This window comes from Apteryx mantelli, chromosome 2 (assembly GCF_036417845.1).
Source record: "Apteryx mantelli isolate bAptMan1 chromosome 2, bAptMan1.hap1, whole genome shotgun sequence".
NCBI lineage: Eukaryota > Metazoa > Chordata > Aves > Apterygiformes > Apterygidae > Apteryx > Apteryx mantelli.
The window spans coordinates 151915329-151935411 of record NC_089979.1 but is presented as its reverse complement, the minus strand read 5'-3'; the positions used below and the strand labels follow the sequence as shown (position 1 = coordinate 151935411).

The 20083-nt window shown below is 40.5% G+C and overlaps 1 protein-coding gene across 1 annotated transcript in view; it reads left to right on the top strand.

Moving 5' to 3' along the window:
• MKX (mohawk homeobox) overlaps window positions 1–13684 on the top strand; it is a 48749-nt gene extending 35065 nt beyond the window's left edge. Inside the window, exons 6-7 of the mRNA XM_067292518.1 lie at window positions 10872–10905; window positions 11025–13684. Coding sequence (XP_067148619.1) covers window positions 10872–10905; window positions 11025–11211 — 221 coding nt within the window. The 3' untranslated portion in view covers window positions 11212–13684. The remainder of the gene's footprint in view (window positions 1–10871; window positions 10906–11024) is intronic.
• The last annotated feature ends 6399 nt before the right edge of the window (window positions 13685–20083 follow it).

Sequence of the window (20083 nt, the reverse complement as noted above, 5' to 3'; positions counted from 1 at the left end):
TAAGACTGTCAGAAACAGTAACATTGAAAGTAAAGATCATATCAGTAGCAATTCCCCTGTTCTGACAAGGCATTCAGTGCAAATATTTGTTCAGTCATCCTTACTCTCGTTCCCGTTATCACAGTTTCACATGTTTTGCCAAAAGAGCAATTCAGTCTCCTTCCACAAAGCTGTTCACTTCCAAGGCCTTTGCAATGTTAAATATTGGCCTACTACTGTTTCAGGACCTCCCACACATACTCTTTCGGAGCGCAGGAACCTCATCTGTCTTGCACAAAGCCTCTGCTATGAAGGGTTCTTATAACTTTCAATTAGCAGGCATCTGCAATGTTAAGGTTTTGCTGCTCCTTGAGGATTCAAGCTCAGCCTGATTGATTTATTACACTGCAACAATCTTCATGATATCCAAGATAGTCCCTGAACTCTTCTAAATATGATTTACCTGCTGAGACATTGAAATTGCACTGCAGTAAGACTCAAACCATTTATAAATGCAAGATAATGCTTGGAGAAGAAGGAGGTGTTTCCACTTCCACAAAATCTCTTGGCAAATGGGTACAACTTCCTGAATAATTCTTATGGGCACACAATTCTTCTGCTGCAAGAGCCTTCCCCATTTGCCTTTTTGGCTGCGCTGTCTCTCACTTGCTCAGTGGATAGGAAAACAGAGCTGATCTGAAAACACTGCCCTTCTCGAGATACCTCCTAGTTTGCTAGAATCTCTGAGGGCCTGTTTGGAAGGTGTCTGGGAATGTTTCATTTTGGGAAGAAATACTGTAATGGAAATAATAACAATGTGAATTGTGGTGAGTGGGAGAATGAAGACTGCAGTAGCTTCACAAGAAAAAGCAAGGGGAGCAGAACTATAAATCTGACTCAACAAACTCAGTCAAACACTAACCAAATAATTTTTGTGCAATTGGAGGTGAGACTAATCCGCAGGCAACTATCCCCCCTGCAGTCACTCCACAGTGTTACTTTCTACCGTTTATTCTCCAGACTGTCAGAAAATTGTGTGACTACAGCTTTCTCTGTAAGCTCCTGGAATTTCTTAAGATGCTGGAAAAAGGGGTTCACATAATGTTTCTGGTTAGTTGAGAAAAGGGATGCTTTTCTGACATATGTGTACTAAAACAGTTTGAAAGAACCCTTAAAATCCAGCTACTGTCTGCCCTAGGAGCTCATTGCCCCTTCTCTACTCTGCTGGCAAAGCACTAGCGTGAAAACAGCCGAGCATCTCTGAGGACAGAATGATTAATTTCATGTTTCATGATGTGCTGTTCAGTGCTGTTTGATACACACTATCTGGTCCTTCAAAAACTTTAGTACATTTATTTTCATGAGGCATCTGTAGGATTTCACAGATGGGGAAGTGAGGCACCAAACAATTAATATTTAAAGTCATTTTGGCCTAATTTTAGATACCTAAGACCTCATGGACTCTTATAATTTCATGTCTCTTTATACATTCAAAGCACAGCTCTTGCTGTCTTCAGTTGCACGGGTGAGGGCTCAGCACTGCTGAAGATCAGACCTCAGGCTCTTGGGTCAGAGTCGAGAGACTTAGAATCGTACAGTAACCGTCTGCAAAAAGGTTGGTTAAAACAATTTGTCTAGCCCCACACTTAAACCTGTAGCACAATCAGAGATTCCATTAATCATTAATATGACTTACTGGGAAATGTTAAACCAATTGAATATCTTTTATCTTCTTGTATTTCCCTCCTGCAATAACCTTCCAGCTGCTGTGACATTAAGCTGAGGTTCGGCAGGGAACAGTATCACCAAACAGTCTGGCTTCATCACTAGAGCAGGTCAGGGCATGTTCAGGGCAGCTAGTGGCCCACAGAAAGTCTCATGTGTGCTTGTGTTGCTGTATTTCACAGTATGTTTAGTGAGAGTGTAAACTTAGTCTGCTTAGGCATTCTTATTTTTATGCACACATAATATATATGCAGATACAGATGAACATGTCTGTATTTCTCTATACAAATATGTAGAAAAAATTTCAAATGTAGGTCCTTTGATTTGTAGGATCCTTTGTGCAACAGTTATCTGGGGTTACCATAATGCTCTTTTGTATCCTACAACTGGTTTCACAGCCCTTTGGCTGGTGAACCCTTATATGTGCTTATACACTTCTTTAAGTGCTACTTTAATTCTTTTTGCCTGTGATCGCATAGATAGCAATAACTTTGGGGCATAACTTAGGTACCAATTTTCTAGTATTTGGATGTATGTATTATGCACATTCCCGTATCCCATGCAGCGGACATTTTTGAAGCAGCTATGTTTAAAAAGATCGTATTCCATTTGTCAGTCTCTGCTTTATCTCATACGCAAGCAAAAGAAACAGTGAATTTCTTCTCCCTTTCAGACTTACCCATACTTTACTCTGTGCTGCTGGATAAACACACCCTGGAAATCAGTTCTGGCATTAATGTGGAAGTTCCTCCACTGGCCTGAAAATACAGTACCTTGTAATTCAAATTGCCTTTGTACCATGTACGCCGTGTCTAAGCCTGCTTTGGCAATACCAAGGACAGGAGAGGGGCTGGGTCCTGGCACGTGGTGGCAAGCAGGGCCACGGGAACTGCGTGGTACATTTTGGTGAATTCAGCAGGATATTCTGAAAATATCCCGTGTGCGTGCATTTATATCATAATGTTATACTGCATATGTAGGGTCTGCTCCCAAACCCACAGCCAACTAGCATAACAAAATCAGATTTTACTGCTGTAGTGTCAGCCTGGGGTTGAAATATGGCTTTGAAACCCTCCCTTTCACCCCACATTTTTAATGAAAAACAATCCGGTTGGAGTGTAATAGTGCTTACCCTGGCTGCGTTTGACTTTAGCTTTTTACTTTTAAAGCCTTATTTTAGGCTTTAAGACCTCCCAGTTAAACTTTTCAGATCCAAAGTGAAAGTCTGAATGTGCCTGCTTGCACAACAGCGAGATTCCTGGGTGGGAAAGGGATATTTTTTTAATTAAAAATAAAGAAAACTAATATATCAATACATTTTCTCCTTTCCTACTCCTTACTCTCCTTTTTCCTCATGCATTTTCATTTGCTGTTTTCTCATTTCCTTTTTTTTAACATCTCCTTTACCTTTCCTTTAGTTCTTTTTTTTCTTCTTCTTCTGCTCTTTTATTTCTTTTTTCAGCCTTCCCCTTCCCTGCTGCCTTACTTAGTTTACATTGTAACCCATAATGGTTCGCAATAGGAGGGCTAACTGGTTCATCCTTCCAGTCAGTACAGGATGTGCTATAAATTGCTTTCCAGATAATACCAAAAATGAAGCCCAGGTCAGATATTTGTTTATCCATTATAAAATCCATATGGGAGACTATCACCAAGGCATCTGACAACCTTACACAATTAATTACATACCAACTCAATGAGGAAAGATTTGATTTCAGTTAGCTTTGCAGCAAACTTAAAAGAACATAATACCATATAACCGTCAGTTCGTTAACAACTCGCCTCCAACACTACACAGCCCCAACTCCCATTATAAGCTCTACTAAAGCCTGGCTAGAAAAACAAGTCTCACACCATGCCCTGAATCTCACCAGAGAGAACACACTGTCACTGATCATAGGAAATTTAAAGCCAGCTATGACAGCCAGAACAATGAAGTGATTTACGCAAGGTTTGTATCTAGTTTGCTAACTAATAAATTCTGCATGCAGGTGCATAGCCCAAGACGGTGAGGCCGTTTGCACCGTGCCTACTATTATGTAGTGCTTTCAGTGCACTTATTAATACAAATGTGAATATAGACCTGCATACTCAATTCTATTTTATAGTTTATAAAATACACCTATCCCAGTCTCTGTGGGCATGTACACTCATTTTATAAAAAACACATGTATTAAAATGTAACTAGATGCCTGCTTGCACTTCAGCAGGCTCCAGACTGCACAGGAAAGAAAGGTCTTCTAATTCCCAAGTATTCAGGAAAAAAACTTGAGTTACACCAGTTCCTCACAGTAAAGCTCCTATCTGTTGCTCTGGTGCAGGAAGCAAATTTCAAAGCAAAGATTTCCCTGAGAAGGCTTGGTCTGAGGTGTGATGGCAAGGGGAGATTTGTGAGGCAGGCAAGACAACCTATGGGTCTTAACAGGAGAGGTCGAACCAGAGCTAGAGTTGTTCCTGGAAAAAAACTGCTGGAAGAAAAGGGAAAAATATTCCCTGTAACTATCACTGTGAACACGTTGTCATTGTGCAGTTTGCCTGTCTGAAAGGACAAAACAGCTGATGACAGGAAGAGGTTGTCACCCAGAAAGACCAGATCAGTCTTTATACTCAGTCAGTGTGAAGCTGGGTAAGTAAAGTAATGGGGTTGTGGAGGTGACTTCATCACAAGCTGCTCCATAATCTCCTCCTGGAGGAAAAAGAGAGCAGTAGTAAATGAAAACATTGATGAAAAGGAGTTTTCTTTAAAGCCTGGGCCTAGAGCTCATTCCTGCAAGAGTTTCTGACAGCTTTCCTCCCTCCACCCAATAAAAGGACATTGTAATAAATCTTTGTTGGTAGAAATCAAGTGCCCCCGTGAGATTAGACCAGCTGCGATGGGCTTTGTGCTCACTCACAGATCATGGCCTGATACTGCCTTGCTGTTTCAGTACCTGCAGATTGCCTGTAACTCAGAGGGGCCTTTCTTCCCTCTACCCAAGGACTCTACTGCGCGGGCGCTGCCAGCTCGGACCGGGCAGCTGGATGCCTATCTGCCCACAGAGTGGGTGGGGAGGGCAGGACAGGCAGCACTTCTACTCCTCAGCCGCTTCCGCTCACGGTTCCGCATCCGAAAGGCATCTGCTGGCAGCTCGAGCCTGCATTAACACCAGGCTGCGTCCCAGCGGGACCAAGGTCTTGCCACCATGGTTGGTGAGGTTGCTGGGCCTGGTGGAGGTAGCCAGGCTGCACAAAGCCCCCGTGCAGGCTGGGGCGACTTTGTGGGGAGAAACATTGAACCGAATCCACACGGAGGTAGACTGAGGTCTCCTGGATGTTGCGTTTAGGAAATGCTGTTTCTGTACGAGACTGTAGTTTGGAGTCCAGTCAGGAGGGAGCTTTCCTGTCTGTGCTTCTCTGTAATTCATCTTCAAGAGTCTATTCAATTCATCTTTAAGAGTCTCTGTGCCTGCTGCTGGATTGGAAGAGTCCTGTATATGTCTAGAAAGCTTTTGGTAGCGTCATTCGTTGCCTGAACGGTATCAGTGTTCAGAAACTCATTTGTCTGTTAACATCAGGCTCAAAATGGGAGCACCCTCAGTGTAAGCATGGGAAGGCCAGCTCCTGCCTCCTCCAGTTCAAGCTAGAGGAACCGAGGTTTACTGTGTTTGGGTTTTTCAGAAGGTCCTATGGTTTTTACACCAAGATTAAATGACGTTTCTCGTAAGAGGAAGAGGCCTGGCCTGGCATTCTGGGTTACAATTTCCCATCCCTTGTGCTGCTGAATAGCTTGTACTAAGCCACTTTCTCACTCCAGATGTGGGTGAAAGTTAGTGATGTTGTATGATGTTTACTTTGGGATCCTTCAGGAGGAAAGGAGCTGTATCAGTGTAAAAGAGTACAATAATATTAACTCCAGTTAACCCAGTTCTGTTCTTGGAGAAACAGAAATCTGAAAGTCATATGTGCCCTGAATTTGTGGTTTGGAAAATACTAGACAGTTAAGATGTGAGTGTGTGTGTGCGACCTACAGAAATACTTCATCTCACCACTAATTTACTCACACATGTAAACTTCATTTTTCATTCAGCTGCTTCTGATTATTTCCTGTTCCTCCCTCTTTTTCCTCCTCTTGCTTGTTTTGAAAATGCTGGTCAACACATGTTAAACCAGAGTCTCCAAAACCAACAAAAGAAAGTTCAGGAGAGGCAAAAAGAGAAACAGCTGAATAACATTGCCAATTTTAAAATGAAGATAAGTTATACAGGACCTTTTATTGAATCAACAAATATTTTATAGTATTCACCATTTGGGGCCAGCAGTTCTTTTTTCCTCCCTTTTGAGCAAGAACAAAAGGTGTGTAATTCATAAGGAATCTGTACGTGCTTAAGTAGCTTCAAGAAATCTTACAGTCATGTGGGACTGACCTACTGTGTCTTGATTTCCATGTCCTTTTTTTCCCACTACATAATATTATGTACCTTTTTCTCTCTGTCTTGTTCTCTCATTCACATGTTCTTTCCCTTGTTGGTTTCAAGCCATATTTGCTTTGTCTACATTAACTGATAGCACAAAGCAGGATTTTAAGCCAGCTGTTGTGGTTCTGCTTAGACTGTATTAACACTGAGTGGGGGAGAAATGTGGATGAGAAATTGGTTCTATATAAGGGGTCAGCTATTCCTTTGCTGTTACCTGCAGAGACTCCAGGTGAAGTCAGTTCATCATCACACACATTTGGTGTTCTTAGATCAGAATTCTTAAATCGAAAGGCTAAAATGTAGCTCTAATCAGCATTATTTAGAACATCCCTGAAGTCCTTCAGGTACATAAAAGTGATGGGTCTGAATTGTTCTGAAATATGTGAGTGTGCTGCAAGAACCATGCAGCCGGAGGGCTTCTGTGTTGTTAGCTGGAGTAGATGTACATGCTACTGTGTATTTAGAAGATATATATTTTCCTGTAAACTATTAATATACTATTTTGATGAAAAAAGTCAAGTGTAATGGCAACGTACTAGAGGAAAGTGATATTACTGTCCAGTTTGTAGAAAGTTTGTCTGCTTCTCTTCCATACCCTAGGATTTATTTTCTTTGGGTGGGCATTTTACCTGATTGCAGTAGAACAAAAGAAAAGGTTTTAAATATAGGAGAAACCCTGTAACAGTCTGCTCGTAAATGCATTTGAAATGGATGTATTGCCTTCACATGTTGTCTTTGGACTTCTGTGACTCATTTCCATCTCTGCTAAAATGGGACTACTGGTTACCTTGCAAGAGAGCTGTCAGGATCAACCAGTGAATATTTATGAAGAAATTTCATGGTGAAAAAAAAAATGTGCTACATATATTATTAATAATTATGTGAGTCCTGAAAAATACCATACTGTATCACAAAGCTCGTATTGTCCAGTGACTACACTCTTGGCACTGTGTGCCACAGTAAGCTGTATACTGAAAACTCGTACTAATGGAAAGGTATACAGGATTCCATCGGTAAGTGATTTATAGTTACTTCCTATTATAAACAAGAGGGAACAAATATCCAACCTAGCTGGTTTCTTTGGGTGGGTGGTGAGACCAGAATGAGACATTCCTGGCCAGGCAAAAGCTGATTCTCTGGATGTTTGCAATTGGATGCAGAATGAAGAACAAGAAGGGGAGGCATGAATGACAATCCTTAATTATAAATAATTATGTTTGCATTTTCAGAGTGCTTAAAACTTTCCAGTTGTAGAGCAAGTGACCACCTTCTTAAGGGGTTTCTGAGCTTGTAACAAAAAGATGTTCCTGATATTTAATATTAAATAGACTTAAACAGGATCTCAATATATTTTGAAAACTTACCAACATCCTTCTCCCAGTAAGTGCATTGCTTTCTGAGACATAACAGAGCACCTTCATCACTAGCTAATAGATTTGGTTCTGAATTAATAAATATGCTATTGAGCACTACTGTGATTTGTTTAGGAAAGTTATTTGTGCTGGCCAATATTATGCAGTTGATAAACTTGAGTATAAGCCCTAGTCTATAAAAGTCTTGGGGACAGCATGGAATATAATAAGACCATCACTGTCTTTCTCTAGAGTCACATTACACACTGGTATTGAACTAAGCGTGACGTGCATACCAGAGAAGAGCCAGGGACTTCTACACTGAAGTCTATAGAGGCTGAAAATCATGTGACAGCCTGTCTCAATCCGAGCAGAGAGAGGACCACACTTCTTCAGAAGAGACCAAAAGTGGCTGCCCCCCGATGTTTATGTAGATTAAAGATAACCTCCAAGATGAAGCTTGGAGAGGGTAGCTATGGCACATCCTTGGTACCTTGTATAAAGTGGTGCCTCTCATGTAGTCAGAGAGGGGCCATGAGAAAAGTGGTGGGTGTGCTTGTCTGCACTTGTTCTGGGGTGAATCCCTAGCTGAGGTGAGTCAGTGGGATTCAGTATGGTGCATCCTTTTTCCATGCCTTTATTTGCCATTTCCAGTGATGTTACACAGGCCTGATGCCATTTCCCTCATTGCCTCAGAGAAGAAATTTAGGAACACATTGTGCAATGGTCAAGAAACCTATCCCTTTCCGTACTGGGAATATTGTTCTTGGGTTATGTTCATGCAGCAGTCTTAACAGCATGCTGCTTTTACAATTAAAATATACAGTGCAATTGTTGTGCAGCTATGTCAAATTTCAAAAGCTGTAATTACCAAAAGCTTTAATTAGTGTTCAGGGCAAAGCAGGTAGATTATGAAAGGTGAAGGATAAGAAAAATGTTGTGCAAGATTCAGCTCTTTTTTTTTTTAACTGTATAAAATTTTTTCATCTAGATTCCCTTTCTTGTCAGTGAAGAGACAGCCTGCAGTTCATCCCAGGCTGAGACAGGCAGCTAAGGCCAAAGTTACACTAGCAGTTTTATCTCCAACGAGCAGGGAGGCCTAATTCTCCCCACATCCTGCTCACAGCATTTCCACATGGATGATATTGCTGCCAAAAGGGAAACAGTGGGAGGAGGTGGCCATGGAAGAGGGCTACCCTGTCTGGTTTTGCAGCAGCACTTAGGGAACTTGGACTGTGTTAGATAGGTGGGCTGGAACCACTTCTTACAGGACCTTTTTGTTGTTTGTGAATGAATGGACAACTAGTCTAGATAAACACATGATTTTAGATGGCAGGTTAATGGCAAGTGAGATGAACCCTGCTTCTAGTTCTCCTTTTGGAGTTGGATCAAGCTGACTTGACCTGAAAGATGTCAAGGAAGGCCAGGGAGCGTGGGACATGCTTATGTCCCCTTGAAGGCAAAGGGTCTGGAGACCCACATTCCCTGCAAAACTGGATTGTTTGTTTGTGTCTCTTGATGAGGTTATTCCCATCCAAAAATGGTGAAAATACTTATTTCCTTCACTAGGGTCTGTAAAACATTGAGTTCAAAGAGCTGTGAGCTGCTTAGGTGCTATGGCAGTGCAAATTGAGATATGCTGTCACAGATTTGGTGTAGCAGAAAAGGATTTTTGGCAAGAAAAAGGGGGCCTGTGCTTTGAAATGATGGATTTTCAGACTTTGTTGTACTAACACTCTTTAACACCAATTATTAGCAAAGAGCTTTGCAAATTATCGATAATGGTTTTATTGTAGCCCACTTTTAAGTTTCTTTGAAATGAATTACTTGTTTAAAAAACATAAAATTTGAATGAAATAAAAATGTATTTTCTTTTTAAAATTAAAATTGTGTGATTCTCTGCTCCTGAATTTTATTTTTTTAGCTCTGCAACTGCTTTTATATGCCCTGGGCAAGCCACTTTCCTTTAGAGCTGGCTAAACACCACTAAAAAATATTTGCAAATACTCCTTCAAATAAACGCTTGAATTGGAATGCATGTCACCATTCACACCTACTTTCCTCAGAAGTTTATACAAGCAATTTTTTTGTTCATAGGAAATATTTTCCAACAGCAGAAGAAACTGACAGATGCATGAGAGATGTGTATTTATATCCAGGTTTGCTCTGGCAGTGGCATGCTCTATTACTTGCCATTTCCATTTCTATACCTACTGACCTATTAAATCCTAACCCTCCTCTTTGAAATTGTCACTGTTGAAAAATAAATGAAGCAAGGCTAAATAACAATGTGTAGCCAAATACTGCATGAAGTATATCTCTCCTGATCAAATGTTGGTAAGGTTGATTTCCAGTTGGGAATCCAGTTTCATAAAGAGGTGCATGGCTTTACTAGATTTATGCTTTTTACATCTTTGTTGCCATTAGTGTTCATGCTGTAGCTGTTTGTTTTGTTTGACTCATTCTTCCTGGGTATTGCCTTTAAGCATCAGCATCTAGTTCCTCTATAATGCACGTCTCTGTCAGGATAGCAGGCGTGCTGCATAAAGCTTATACATTTCCGCCTGGTAAATATTTCTGGCTTCTCTGCGATGTGAGGGCTTACATGAATGAACAAATGTGACTCTTGATGGGAAAGTGTAGATTATGCCCATGATGCAATTTAATCTTGGAAGGCTGTTAACCACGTGTGCTTGTTACTTTGGAAATATGTATCCTTCTCAGCTTGTGCTTGTGAGCGAGTTGCAGCCTGGGCAAGGGACACATTAAAAACCACACACATGATGGCTGCGTATGGGCAAACGGTCTATTTTTAGTGCATACAAGAGTGCATTCACTGAAGGGCAATAAATCTGATTTTTATTTTTAGTTTTTGTAATTCCTTATGTCCTCGGGATTTATGTAGTGAACAATCAGCTCCATTGCCCTGCAAAATGTAGGTAAACCTCCAAGACCAGCTTCATTCTCGCTATTACCGAGATAAGCAAAATACTTTTTTCCAAACCGGCCTGGTACAGGATGCTCTGGGCAGTATTCAGCACTGACAGTGGCATGTTCTGCCCCACCAGTGCCTATTGCTGAAACATGCTATCACAGGAACTTCCCCACAACTGAAACTTCCCCATGGTGATTTTTTGGACGTGTGCCTTGCTCAAAGCTCAGTGTTGATTTCTCCACACAGAGACTGTTGAGTAAATCTGACCCTTTATAGGTGTCTAAACAAGGATTTTATTTAGAAATCTAGTCTCAATTTTGAAATTAATCTTGGGTTATTTTTCCATATGCCAATTCCATGAATTTGCTTGTTTTAAAAACTATTAAAAGAAAATAGACATTTAAAATGTTTTCTTTCTGTTTTCAGAAACTCTTGAGAATGGACCAAATAAGTGTGAAAGGTGAGTAAGGGGCTTTACAGTTTTTCAAAATATTTATTTTTTTAGTTTGTCCTGACATCACATAGCTACTGTAGCTATGTAAGCTGTACATGTAAATATTTGTTATTGCTTGAATCTAGCGCAGCTAACAGAAAAGGAACCAGCAAAGATGAAACATACTGGAAGGAGATCAACGCAGCTATGGCCCTAACGAACCTTGCCCAAGGAAAGGATAAACTGCAGGGAACTACCAGCTGCATCATTCAAAAATCATCACATATATCAGAAGTAAAGACTGTTAAAGTGCCATTAGTTCAGCAGTTTTAAGAGATGGGTCCTTTTTCTTCTTCCCGTCAAACGGACATTTTCCTCACAGGATTGGTTTTCGGTAAAATCAGATTCACAGATATGAGGCAAATGTGGAAAATAGGCCCCTTTTTACAGTACGGTCAGTTAAAAAAAAAACATTCCTTCAGACTCAGATGTTTTCATTGTGTTAAATGAAATGTTCGATTGCTTCTATAAAAGGCATGTAAATTATAAAAAAACTGTTTTTATCAAAACATTAACTTATTTTATGTTAATCAAAGTGCGCATAAGATGTTTGCATTGCTATTACAGTAAGTGCCTTGCTTTCAAGAAATAAGCTATAACGTGGGCGTAGTACAACACTATTATGCCTCAAAATGATAATGCCATAATGCTTAACCTTTGTATATTATTCCAAGTGGGCTTAAGCAGCCTAGGGCTAAACACATTACTGCTGGAGGCCCTGGAGAATTGTGCTTATTTGACTTGTACAAATTGAGTCTTAATGGAATTGTTACATCATTCTCTCTCTCTTTTTTAACCAGTGTTATAAAAATTGTACAGTATGTTTTGTCAAACTGACAAAGAGGTTGTTATGCATGTTTCTCACCTGTATATGCAGTATATTAAAATACCAAAATCATTCCTTTGAAAAGTGCAATACTCTAGAACACACAAATTTAGGAAATATGTTGACTGTTCAGATTATTTTGAACTTATACATATGCTCCCAGACATGTTGCCCATTATAGATTTCTAGTTGAGAAGGTTCAAGCCAGACTATCTGTAAATTCAAGCTGAATTTCTATCCTTTTAAGGCTTTGCTAGTGACTTATTGAAGTTTTGATGTAAGTATAAGTAAACAAAACCAATTTCTTCTTGTACAAAACTAAATCTATAGTGCAGTTTATTATTTGCAATGGAGCTCAAAAAGTTTCCATGATACAAATTGTATTACTTTAATGTGTTTTAAATGGTTTTATTTTGTATCTACTGTGTAATTGAGGACAGTTGATTGACAATTCAGATTTCAATGAAAAAAAGCTGTAATAAAATATCAAAGCCCAAACTAGTTTCTAGTATGGGATATGAAACATTGAAAAATCTCAGCATCCAATTTAGGAGGGTTTTAAGTAGATACTAAGCCATGTATTAAATGTCATGTCTCTAAACTTGACGGCTATTGAGTGTAATAACTAGCGCAAAATGAGGTTTGTTTTTTAAGGGGATTTTTTTGGTGTACAAGTTATTCCTAAATCGTATAACAATATTCTAATGAGGTTTACAGTGCTTGAATAAACAGTAGCAAAGCCAAATATGATTTATACTGAATCAGTTACAGAAAACTGGAAAAGAGCTGATTGTTGCTAGGATTTGAATTTTTTCTTGTGGGTATCCTGTCAGGTTTTTTTCCTACTTACCCCTCTCCTCTTTCCTCCTTTTGGTGAGCCATCAATGAACAAGATATGACCTTAGTCCTGCCCCCATTGAATTTAATGGCAAAACTACCACTTCAGTGGAAGCAGGATTGTGCTAATGATGCAACTAACTTGCAAATATAGGCTGTTCCAGTTGCACTAAAATAGTCAAGATACATTGCAAATATCAGCCTTGGTGTGACTTCTTAGGAAACTTCTTGATGTAACATAACATGTTGTTGGGTTTATTTAGTGTACGATGAAAATGATTTGATATGAAAATATTTTGTACATATATATTTTTACTTTGTTTTCTAAATTGCTGATTTGCATTGACTTAAAGTGCCAAGCAAGAAATGTGTGTCATGACTGTATGAACAGTTGAAGTATATGTTTTACTGACTTGCATCATTATGTGTCTAGGATTCCATGACTATAATTTTTGATACTTTACTGGATTTTGACATAATAATGTGAGTTTATAACTAATAGCAGAGAGTTAATACTTCACTTTTGTTCATACTATTATAAGTTATTCTGGTATTAAATATTTTGTGACAATAAATTGATGGTTTTGTCAAACTTTTCTGTTAGATATATTCACAGTGTTTTTTTGTCTGTGTAAATGACAATATTTGCCATGTGAAAAAGATACTTTTGATGACTTCTCTGCAGTAAAATTGGAGAAGACAAGCCATTGTATAAACAACTTGTTCATGATTCTTTTTTTAAATGATCAAAGCACAAAGGATAATCTGTAAAACACATCAAGTAGGTTTAAAATTTAAGAAATACGTGGCATAATTTCTTGTTACCATTTCCTTTAATTTATTTTTTTTTCTACTGCTGCTTTAGAGTTTTCCAAAACACAAATTCTAATGAATTATGTGTGTGTCTTTTTTAAATAACAAAAATCATGATCAGTGCTGAGCCAACAGCTAGTGAAGACTCAATAATTATTTATGATATAGGAAAAACAAACATTATTACTATTGCTCTTCTTTGTTTCAACATATGTAACCATTTTAGTAAAATAAATAACTGCAAACAACATTTTGCTGGTTTGAATTAAATATTCATTTATCTGTCATTTGCATTTCTGGTTTCCTGTAATATTCTGGTTTATTCTGCAATCAGGTACAAGCACATGATAAGCGAAGAGAAAACAGGATTGGTAGTCTTTTGATTAATACACCTCTTGGTGCAAATTTATGTGAAGTAATTTAGCACATTCCTGATAAAAATGGCTGTTTAGCAAGTTTAGTCTAATGACTGCTAATTGTAATAACATGGTATGATGGTTATAAATCCTCCACATTGGAGGAATGCATAAGGAATCATAAGTAGTTGCCTTCCTGAGTCGTTGGAGAAGGTGCATGTGCTTGGAAAGATGTCAGTCATTTAGGGGTCTTCTTTGTTTACAGGCTACTTTTGTCTACGGTACCATGTATGGATGTACTGGGAGGTCCAGGCTTTGGAGCTGTGATGGAGAAGGAGCTACAATCAGCCCATCTAGAATTTGAATATTCACAGTAGTGAGAGCCCAGTGCAACTGGTCCCCTAACTTCTGTGCATCAACAAAGTGCCTCCAGTTGCATGGGAAGGATGATGACTAAGGTTTTGGTGGGCAATTGGCACTTTGAGGTTTTATGTTCTGCTTATCTGTGACGTGTATAGAGCTGTAATGTCTGTCCAATGTGATATTCAATTGCTATGTGAGGTCCTGAAAGGAAATTCACAGCCTGACTTTTGCTGTTGGGGATGTGTAGAAACACCTACATCTTAATGATGTTGGGCTTCTTGGTGCCTACTTTGTGCCTGAATCTGACACGAAGGAACCAACTCATTCTTCTGCCACCCATTCTGTCTCCTACAGTTTGCAAGAGCTGAGCGCTCCCAACCTCCTAAAAAGCACTGAGAGGAAAGGGGAGGTCCGATTTTGGCCATGTTGCTTAGTAGTTAGAATATTCAGGACAACAGTTTCATCTTCCAGCATCCGGGGAACTCTTCTACCTCCCCACTTTGCCTTAGTGAGGGAAAATTTGCGCGAGGAATCACTCAGAGCCCTGGTCAGGGCTGCCCAGGTAGCCTGCCAGTGGTGTACACCGTACCCTACCTGCCATGGGAGCACTGCCAAGCAGCAGGGGCTGCAGGCAGCCCAAGTTCAAGGCCTTCTTCAGGAATCCTTCCAGAAGCTTTCCAGTTCACACTGACGGCCTCCGTTTCTTATGCTTTTGAGGAGCCCTGGGCCATGTTTCCCTGCGCCACCTCCAAGTGCCAGATGAGACAGCTGCACATGGATAGAGCCCTCTGTGTGGGATGGAAGATAAACGTCTGCCTGGCTGTCCAGCCTGTCAAAGCTGCAACACGCCTGTGCAGTGCTGACACCTTCATTTGATCACACAGACCTCTCTCTTCCTTCTTCTCTCTTTCTCCTGTAAGTCAGGCCTTACCAGGGCTGTGCACAGATGGCAAACTTTGCAAGTCTTATTCTCAAGTACTACGTTCAAGAGAGCAATGAGGACCTCAGAGTAGGATCCCTGTACTGCCAGGAGAGCGAAGCAGTTGCAACAATAAAGCTTGCCACTGCTGCTTGGGATGAATACTGTTCTAGATGCCCATTTGCTGTGTGGCAAAGCTAAGGTTGCAGCTGTCTTTCAGCACGGCAGACTTTCACACATACCAACTTTTTTTTGCTGTGAACTCTCAGGTTCTGAAATGAAGCCTTCAGCTCATATTGCCCTTCCATTCAATCCTTATGATACATGAGCACACTTTTTAAACCATGGCCTATTTTTTGCAGGAAAATGGAGCCTGGGCTCTGCGTGAACTGAGGACACCAGACCCTCCATACATATGATACTATTCAGTACTTTGGAAGCAGCTCTGAAGTCTTGTAGGAACTAATTCAGCGGTCACAGTAACAACTTTAAGCATGGCAGACCCCAGTTTTAGTCCTATTTCACCATGAACAACCTGTGAGACTCTTGGAGAATGATGAAGAACCTCAAAGGGATCTAAGCTCCTAACCTAAAAAATTCAAGCATTTCTGAATGTCTGAGGACTTAGGCATGTTTCCATGGCCGAGTGCAGACAGTTGCATGCCTGGTGTGAGCCAGCTGGACAGAAACCTGTTCTAGTTCAGAAACTGAGTAACCACCTTTGTATGGCACCAAGCCTGATCTGCTACACCAAGCAGAACATGGATTGGACTCAGCATGGTGCAAATATGTCTGTGCAGTTTTTGGAACATTGCTTGTTCTGTGCCTGCACTTGCCCACAGCAACGTCCTCATAATTTCTCCGCGCTTTGGTTCATCATTGCTAAGAGGCCAATAATATTGCCTTGTATTACTGAGCTGCTGCTGTGTGTAGAAGGGCACTGGAGGCTGGAAGGTGCTCTAGGGAAATACATACCTAGAATAGTTAGCTAGGGAAGGAAAATGAGATAAAGTACAGCCCAAAGGTCTGAATTACCTCAGAGTGCTGTTTTGACACACTGCAAGAGAGGCAATAGGAATCCAGGCTGGATGCGAGCTCAGGTTGCAAAAGCTGGTTTGTCAGCATTTGAGTGTGCTCGGTCCACATTAGCACCAGTGGCAGAATTGAGACCCAGACCTGTGGCTTTCACAGTGCTGGGTTGCTGAGCCAGTGTTTAGGTTCGGGCCCCATCTTGAATCTCCTCTTGTTTAACAAGGAGGGAGGGGGTTGGCTAAAATACAAGTATGTTGTGGGAAAAAAAAAAAAAAAAAGAAGTGGAAAAGAGACATGAATGCCTAATGCAACAGAAAAAAAAAAAAAAAATCCCAAACCTCCTTAATGTTGCTGTTATGTCAGGTTGGGTTATTGGCAGTGGAAGTGGTTATTGGCAGTGGAAGTTAGACCTGGCTTGAGGCTAATATAACTCGCGCACCTGACTTTTAAAAAGGAGCTGAGATCTGGTTTCCTTATGGATGGGCTTTTTTTCATTTGTGCTATTGGTCCCTTCTTCAGATTTCTTTACTTCTCTTTCAGCCTGTTTTGGACATGCTTCTCCTTCTATCTTCCTGCCTGAAAAGTCTCCTATTACATGCAGATAGCAATGAGATCCTTCATGCCAAAGCTCATTCTGCTGTCTAGCTTTGTTGTTTCTAGGGCCACATAAGTGAAGGATATATGATCTAGCAAGCTAGTGTTCAGTGACAAAGTCTGATATCTCCCTTCTCCCAGCCCATGGACAGTCAACACACAAAGTCTCAGGAGCGTACAATAGAGGCTCTTCAACCAACAAGTTCCACCATCTATCACTTTGCTCCTAACTACTACTGCTTTTGGCTATCTTAACTCCCAAAAGGACTGTCAATTTAACCATAACTACCTAAGAACTGCCAAGTCTCATTTTATAAGCTGCTGTTGAGAGTTTAGCTATTTAAGGCTGATTTTAAACAATTTTTATTGGTACTTCGTGGCATGTGCCTGATTTACAGTGCTGTAAATAACCACAAATTAGGGACATTTCTTTCTTTTACGGTAAAGGCACATTATCTTGAGGGTAAGAAAGATAGTTTCCTGATGAAAAACTGGAGTCCTGGCCCCATTCTGCTCTGACAAGTCTCGTCCAGGATCCAGTCCATGGGCAGGGGCTGGTGCTCTCCCTGGAGATGCTCTAAGCACCAGGGAGTGCTGGGAGGTGGTAGGATGTCCCTCATTGCTCCCCCTGCTGATATGAGGCTCTGAAAGTAGGAGAGGGTGATGCTATTTGGTGAGGTAACTGGGGGAGAGGAGTGGGAGTTTGATCTCAGTTGAACAGGGCTGAGTGCCCTCAGTTTGGTGCACTTGAAGAAATGTTGGTATCTGATGTTACCATAATTGAAGACTGAATATGTAGCATGGGATCCACCTTCTCCAAGAGGGCCGTGTCTGAAGTGAAGAACCTCAGGCACTGGTATCGCACAAATTACTTCTCATGTGCATAAATGTATTCCCTTCTCACTTGAGCTGGGCACAGCTTTCATAGCTAAAATCCCAGTCAGGGAGAGAGAGGAAGAGAGACATCTCCAGATGCTTTAATCCCATGCACCATTTCCAGCTCTCCATTGACAACTGCAGGAGAATAAACTACTAACTGAGACCAGATGCCCCACTTTGACATGGCTAGAGTCGGGGAGACAAACCACACCCTTAGAAAATAAGAGAGTTCAGTCCCACATGATGCTGAGACCTGGTGGGCTCAGTCCAGAATTGCCTACCTGCCTTTGCAACATCAGCTGAGGAGCACACTGAAGCTTTTGAAAAACTTCATCCTAGAAAGGTGGAATCTCTCCTTCCAGTTGACATATATAGTTGAAATAGGCCTCTTGTAGGCCTCCAAGACTTCATGGATGTTGTGGAGATGTAGAAGTTCAGGTATAAGAAAAGATGTTTCATGTAGGAGCATCCCTGTGAGTTGGGTATGTTCAACGAAGCTGTTTGATCTTCCTCATATTAACTGCCATGAGGACAAGAATGTTCATTGTAAGGGATTTCATGCTCATTTTTTAAGGAGTCATCAGCCAGACCTGAAAACTGTGAGACTGTGCTTCTGACATTCAGAAGAAATTTAGAAATCAGGCAGCACAAGACAGCCCTGCCCTGTGCCGGCATGGCAGGAGAGGACAGCAGACCCATAGACACCCTGTCATGGGATTCAGCCTTGCACAGCACCGTTGGGCATCTCCTTCAACTTTACATTTCCCATTCATGTTTGTTGAGTTCACATACAGAGGAAAACTGAGCCAGCCTTCTGTTCATGGGAAGGAATGAAGAGGAGAGGCCTAACTGAAATGGATGCCTAAACGCTTTAGGCAACAGTTAAAATCTTTAGAGATCTTGTGAAATGGCCACAAAATATGTAACTATCCAGCAGCACCCAATGTAGTCATGAAAAGTGGTCAGCAACTTTTCAGCTAAACCTTTGCAAATTAAATGCTAGGTCAGCAAAAGGGAAACGTTTTGTAGAACTGGACAACTGCTTTATTTTATTTTATTTTATTTTTACTGACTTTTTTTAAATGTTCTTTCAGCTTTTCATATTTATTTGTTTATAGATTTATACTTTCCATCTCATTTGGAAATCAGAAAACTTTGACATCTCAAAAATTTTCATGGAATGGATTTCTCCATGGATGGAAGAATATATTCCCCAGAAGAACTTTTAATGCTCAGTGTTTTGAAAATCAGAACAGTTTTACATGCTAATCTGTAGATGTAAGAGTCTAAATGTAGGTAACTAGTTTTTAAAGTACTAGTTTTTGTGCTTAACAGTTTCATCAAGGAGAATGTTGCTTTTGCTGTAGATCAGCTTTGTGGCAGTGTCCTGTTGCCTTCAAAGAAAAATAGGGTTTACAGACAACCGTGAGACTTCTCCTGCTCTCTGAGATGATGAAGAGAGCTTGCATTTGGCCAGAAAATGAAGGTGACAGGCACAGAATTTGCTAGTACTCCTCCTCCTTGGAGAGGGGACATGCACAGCTGTCCTGTGCTGTAATGGAAGAACCTGTGTGATGCTATTTCATGCCTGTTGATTACAAATAACAGAGAAAGCAGAGGTGTCAGACTGAAGGTGGCATCACCTTCAGTTAAAAAGAGAGTGTAACAACAATAATAAGTGCATTTCTCAGCTGGCATTGAGTAGTGTAATAGCAACCAGAAAACTCGAGATGGTCCAAGATTTGTTGCAATACTTCGTTGGCAGTGAAACCACATGTAAAAAATTTGAAGAAAAAGCAAACACAGATGACAGTGACTCTCCACATTTCAAGATGTATAGCAAAGAAAATCGTAGCCATACCCAGTCATTTAAATCCCTGACTACACCCCTGAAGCTGACGACTGCTGAGCGGGGTGCCTGTAGGTGGGCAGGAGAAAGGCCTCATTGAGAGCTGCCTGCCCAGGCTGGTGTAACACCATCAGCCAGTGCCCATGGCCAAATCTGAGGAGGCTCCTACTGGAAAGTTCAGTGCTTTTGTCGCTTTGAAGTGTGTAAAGTGTTATATAGTTACAAGTCATATTTACCCATGCTCTCTCACCTTTTAAATAAAAGTTTTCCTTTATGGTCTTAGTTCCTAGAAAAACACATTTCTGTAACTGCTGTCTCAAACAAGACAACTTGCAATAAAAGTGTTTACTATGCAAACAGCTATAAATACATCTCTACATAATGCAGTCTATATTAAATATGTTCTAAGAATCATCAATCAGATCCCCTGTCAGGAACAAAAATACAAGAAGATTGCAATCTTTTTGCAATTTCCTAATGGGCAGCTGAGGTGGGAACTCTATACCCAATTTATAACATGAAATATTCCCTGTATCTGTTTCACAAAGACACGTACCAGCATGAGAGTGGGATTTGGTGGAATCTGGATTTACAACTGGAAATTAAATACAGGCATGTGGAAACGTTATTATGTAAACTAATACTTAGCTACTTTTTGCTGCATTCCCTCAATAGCA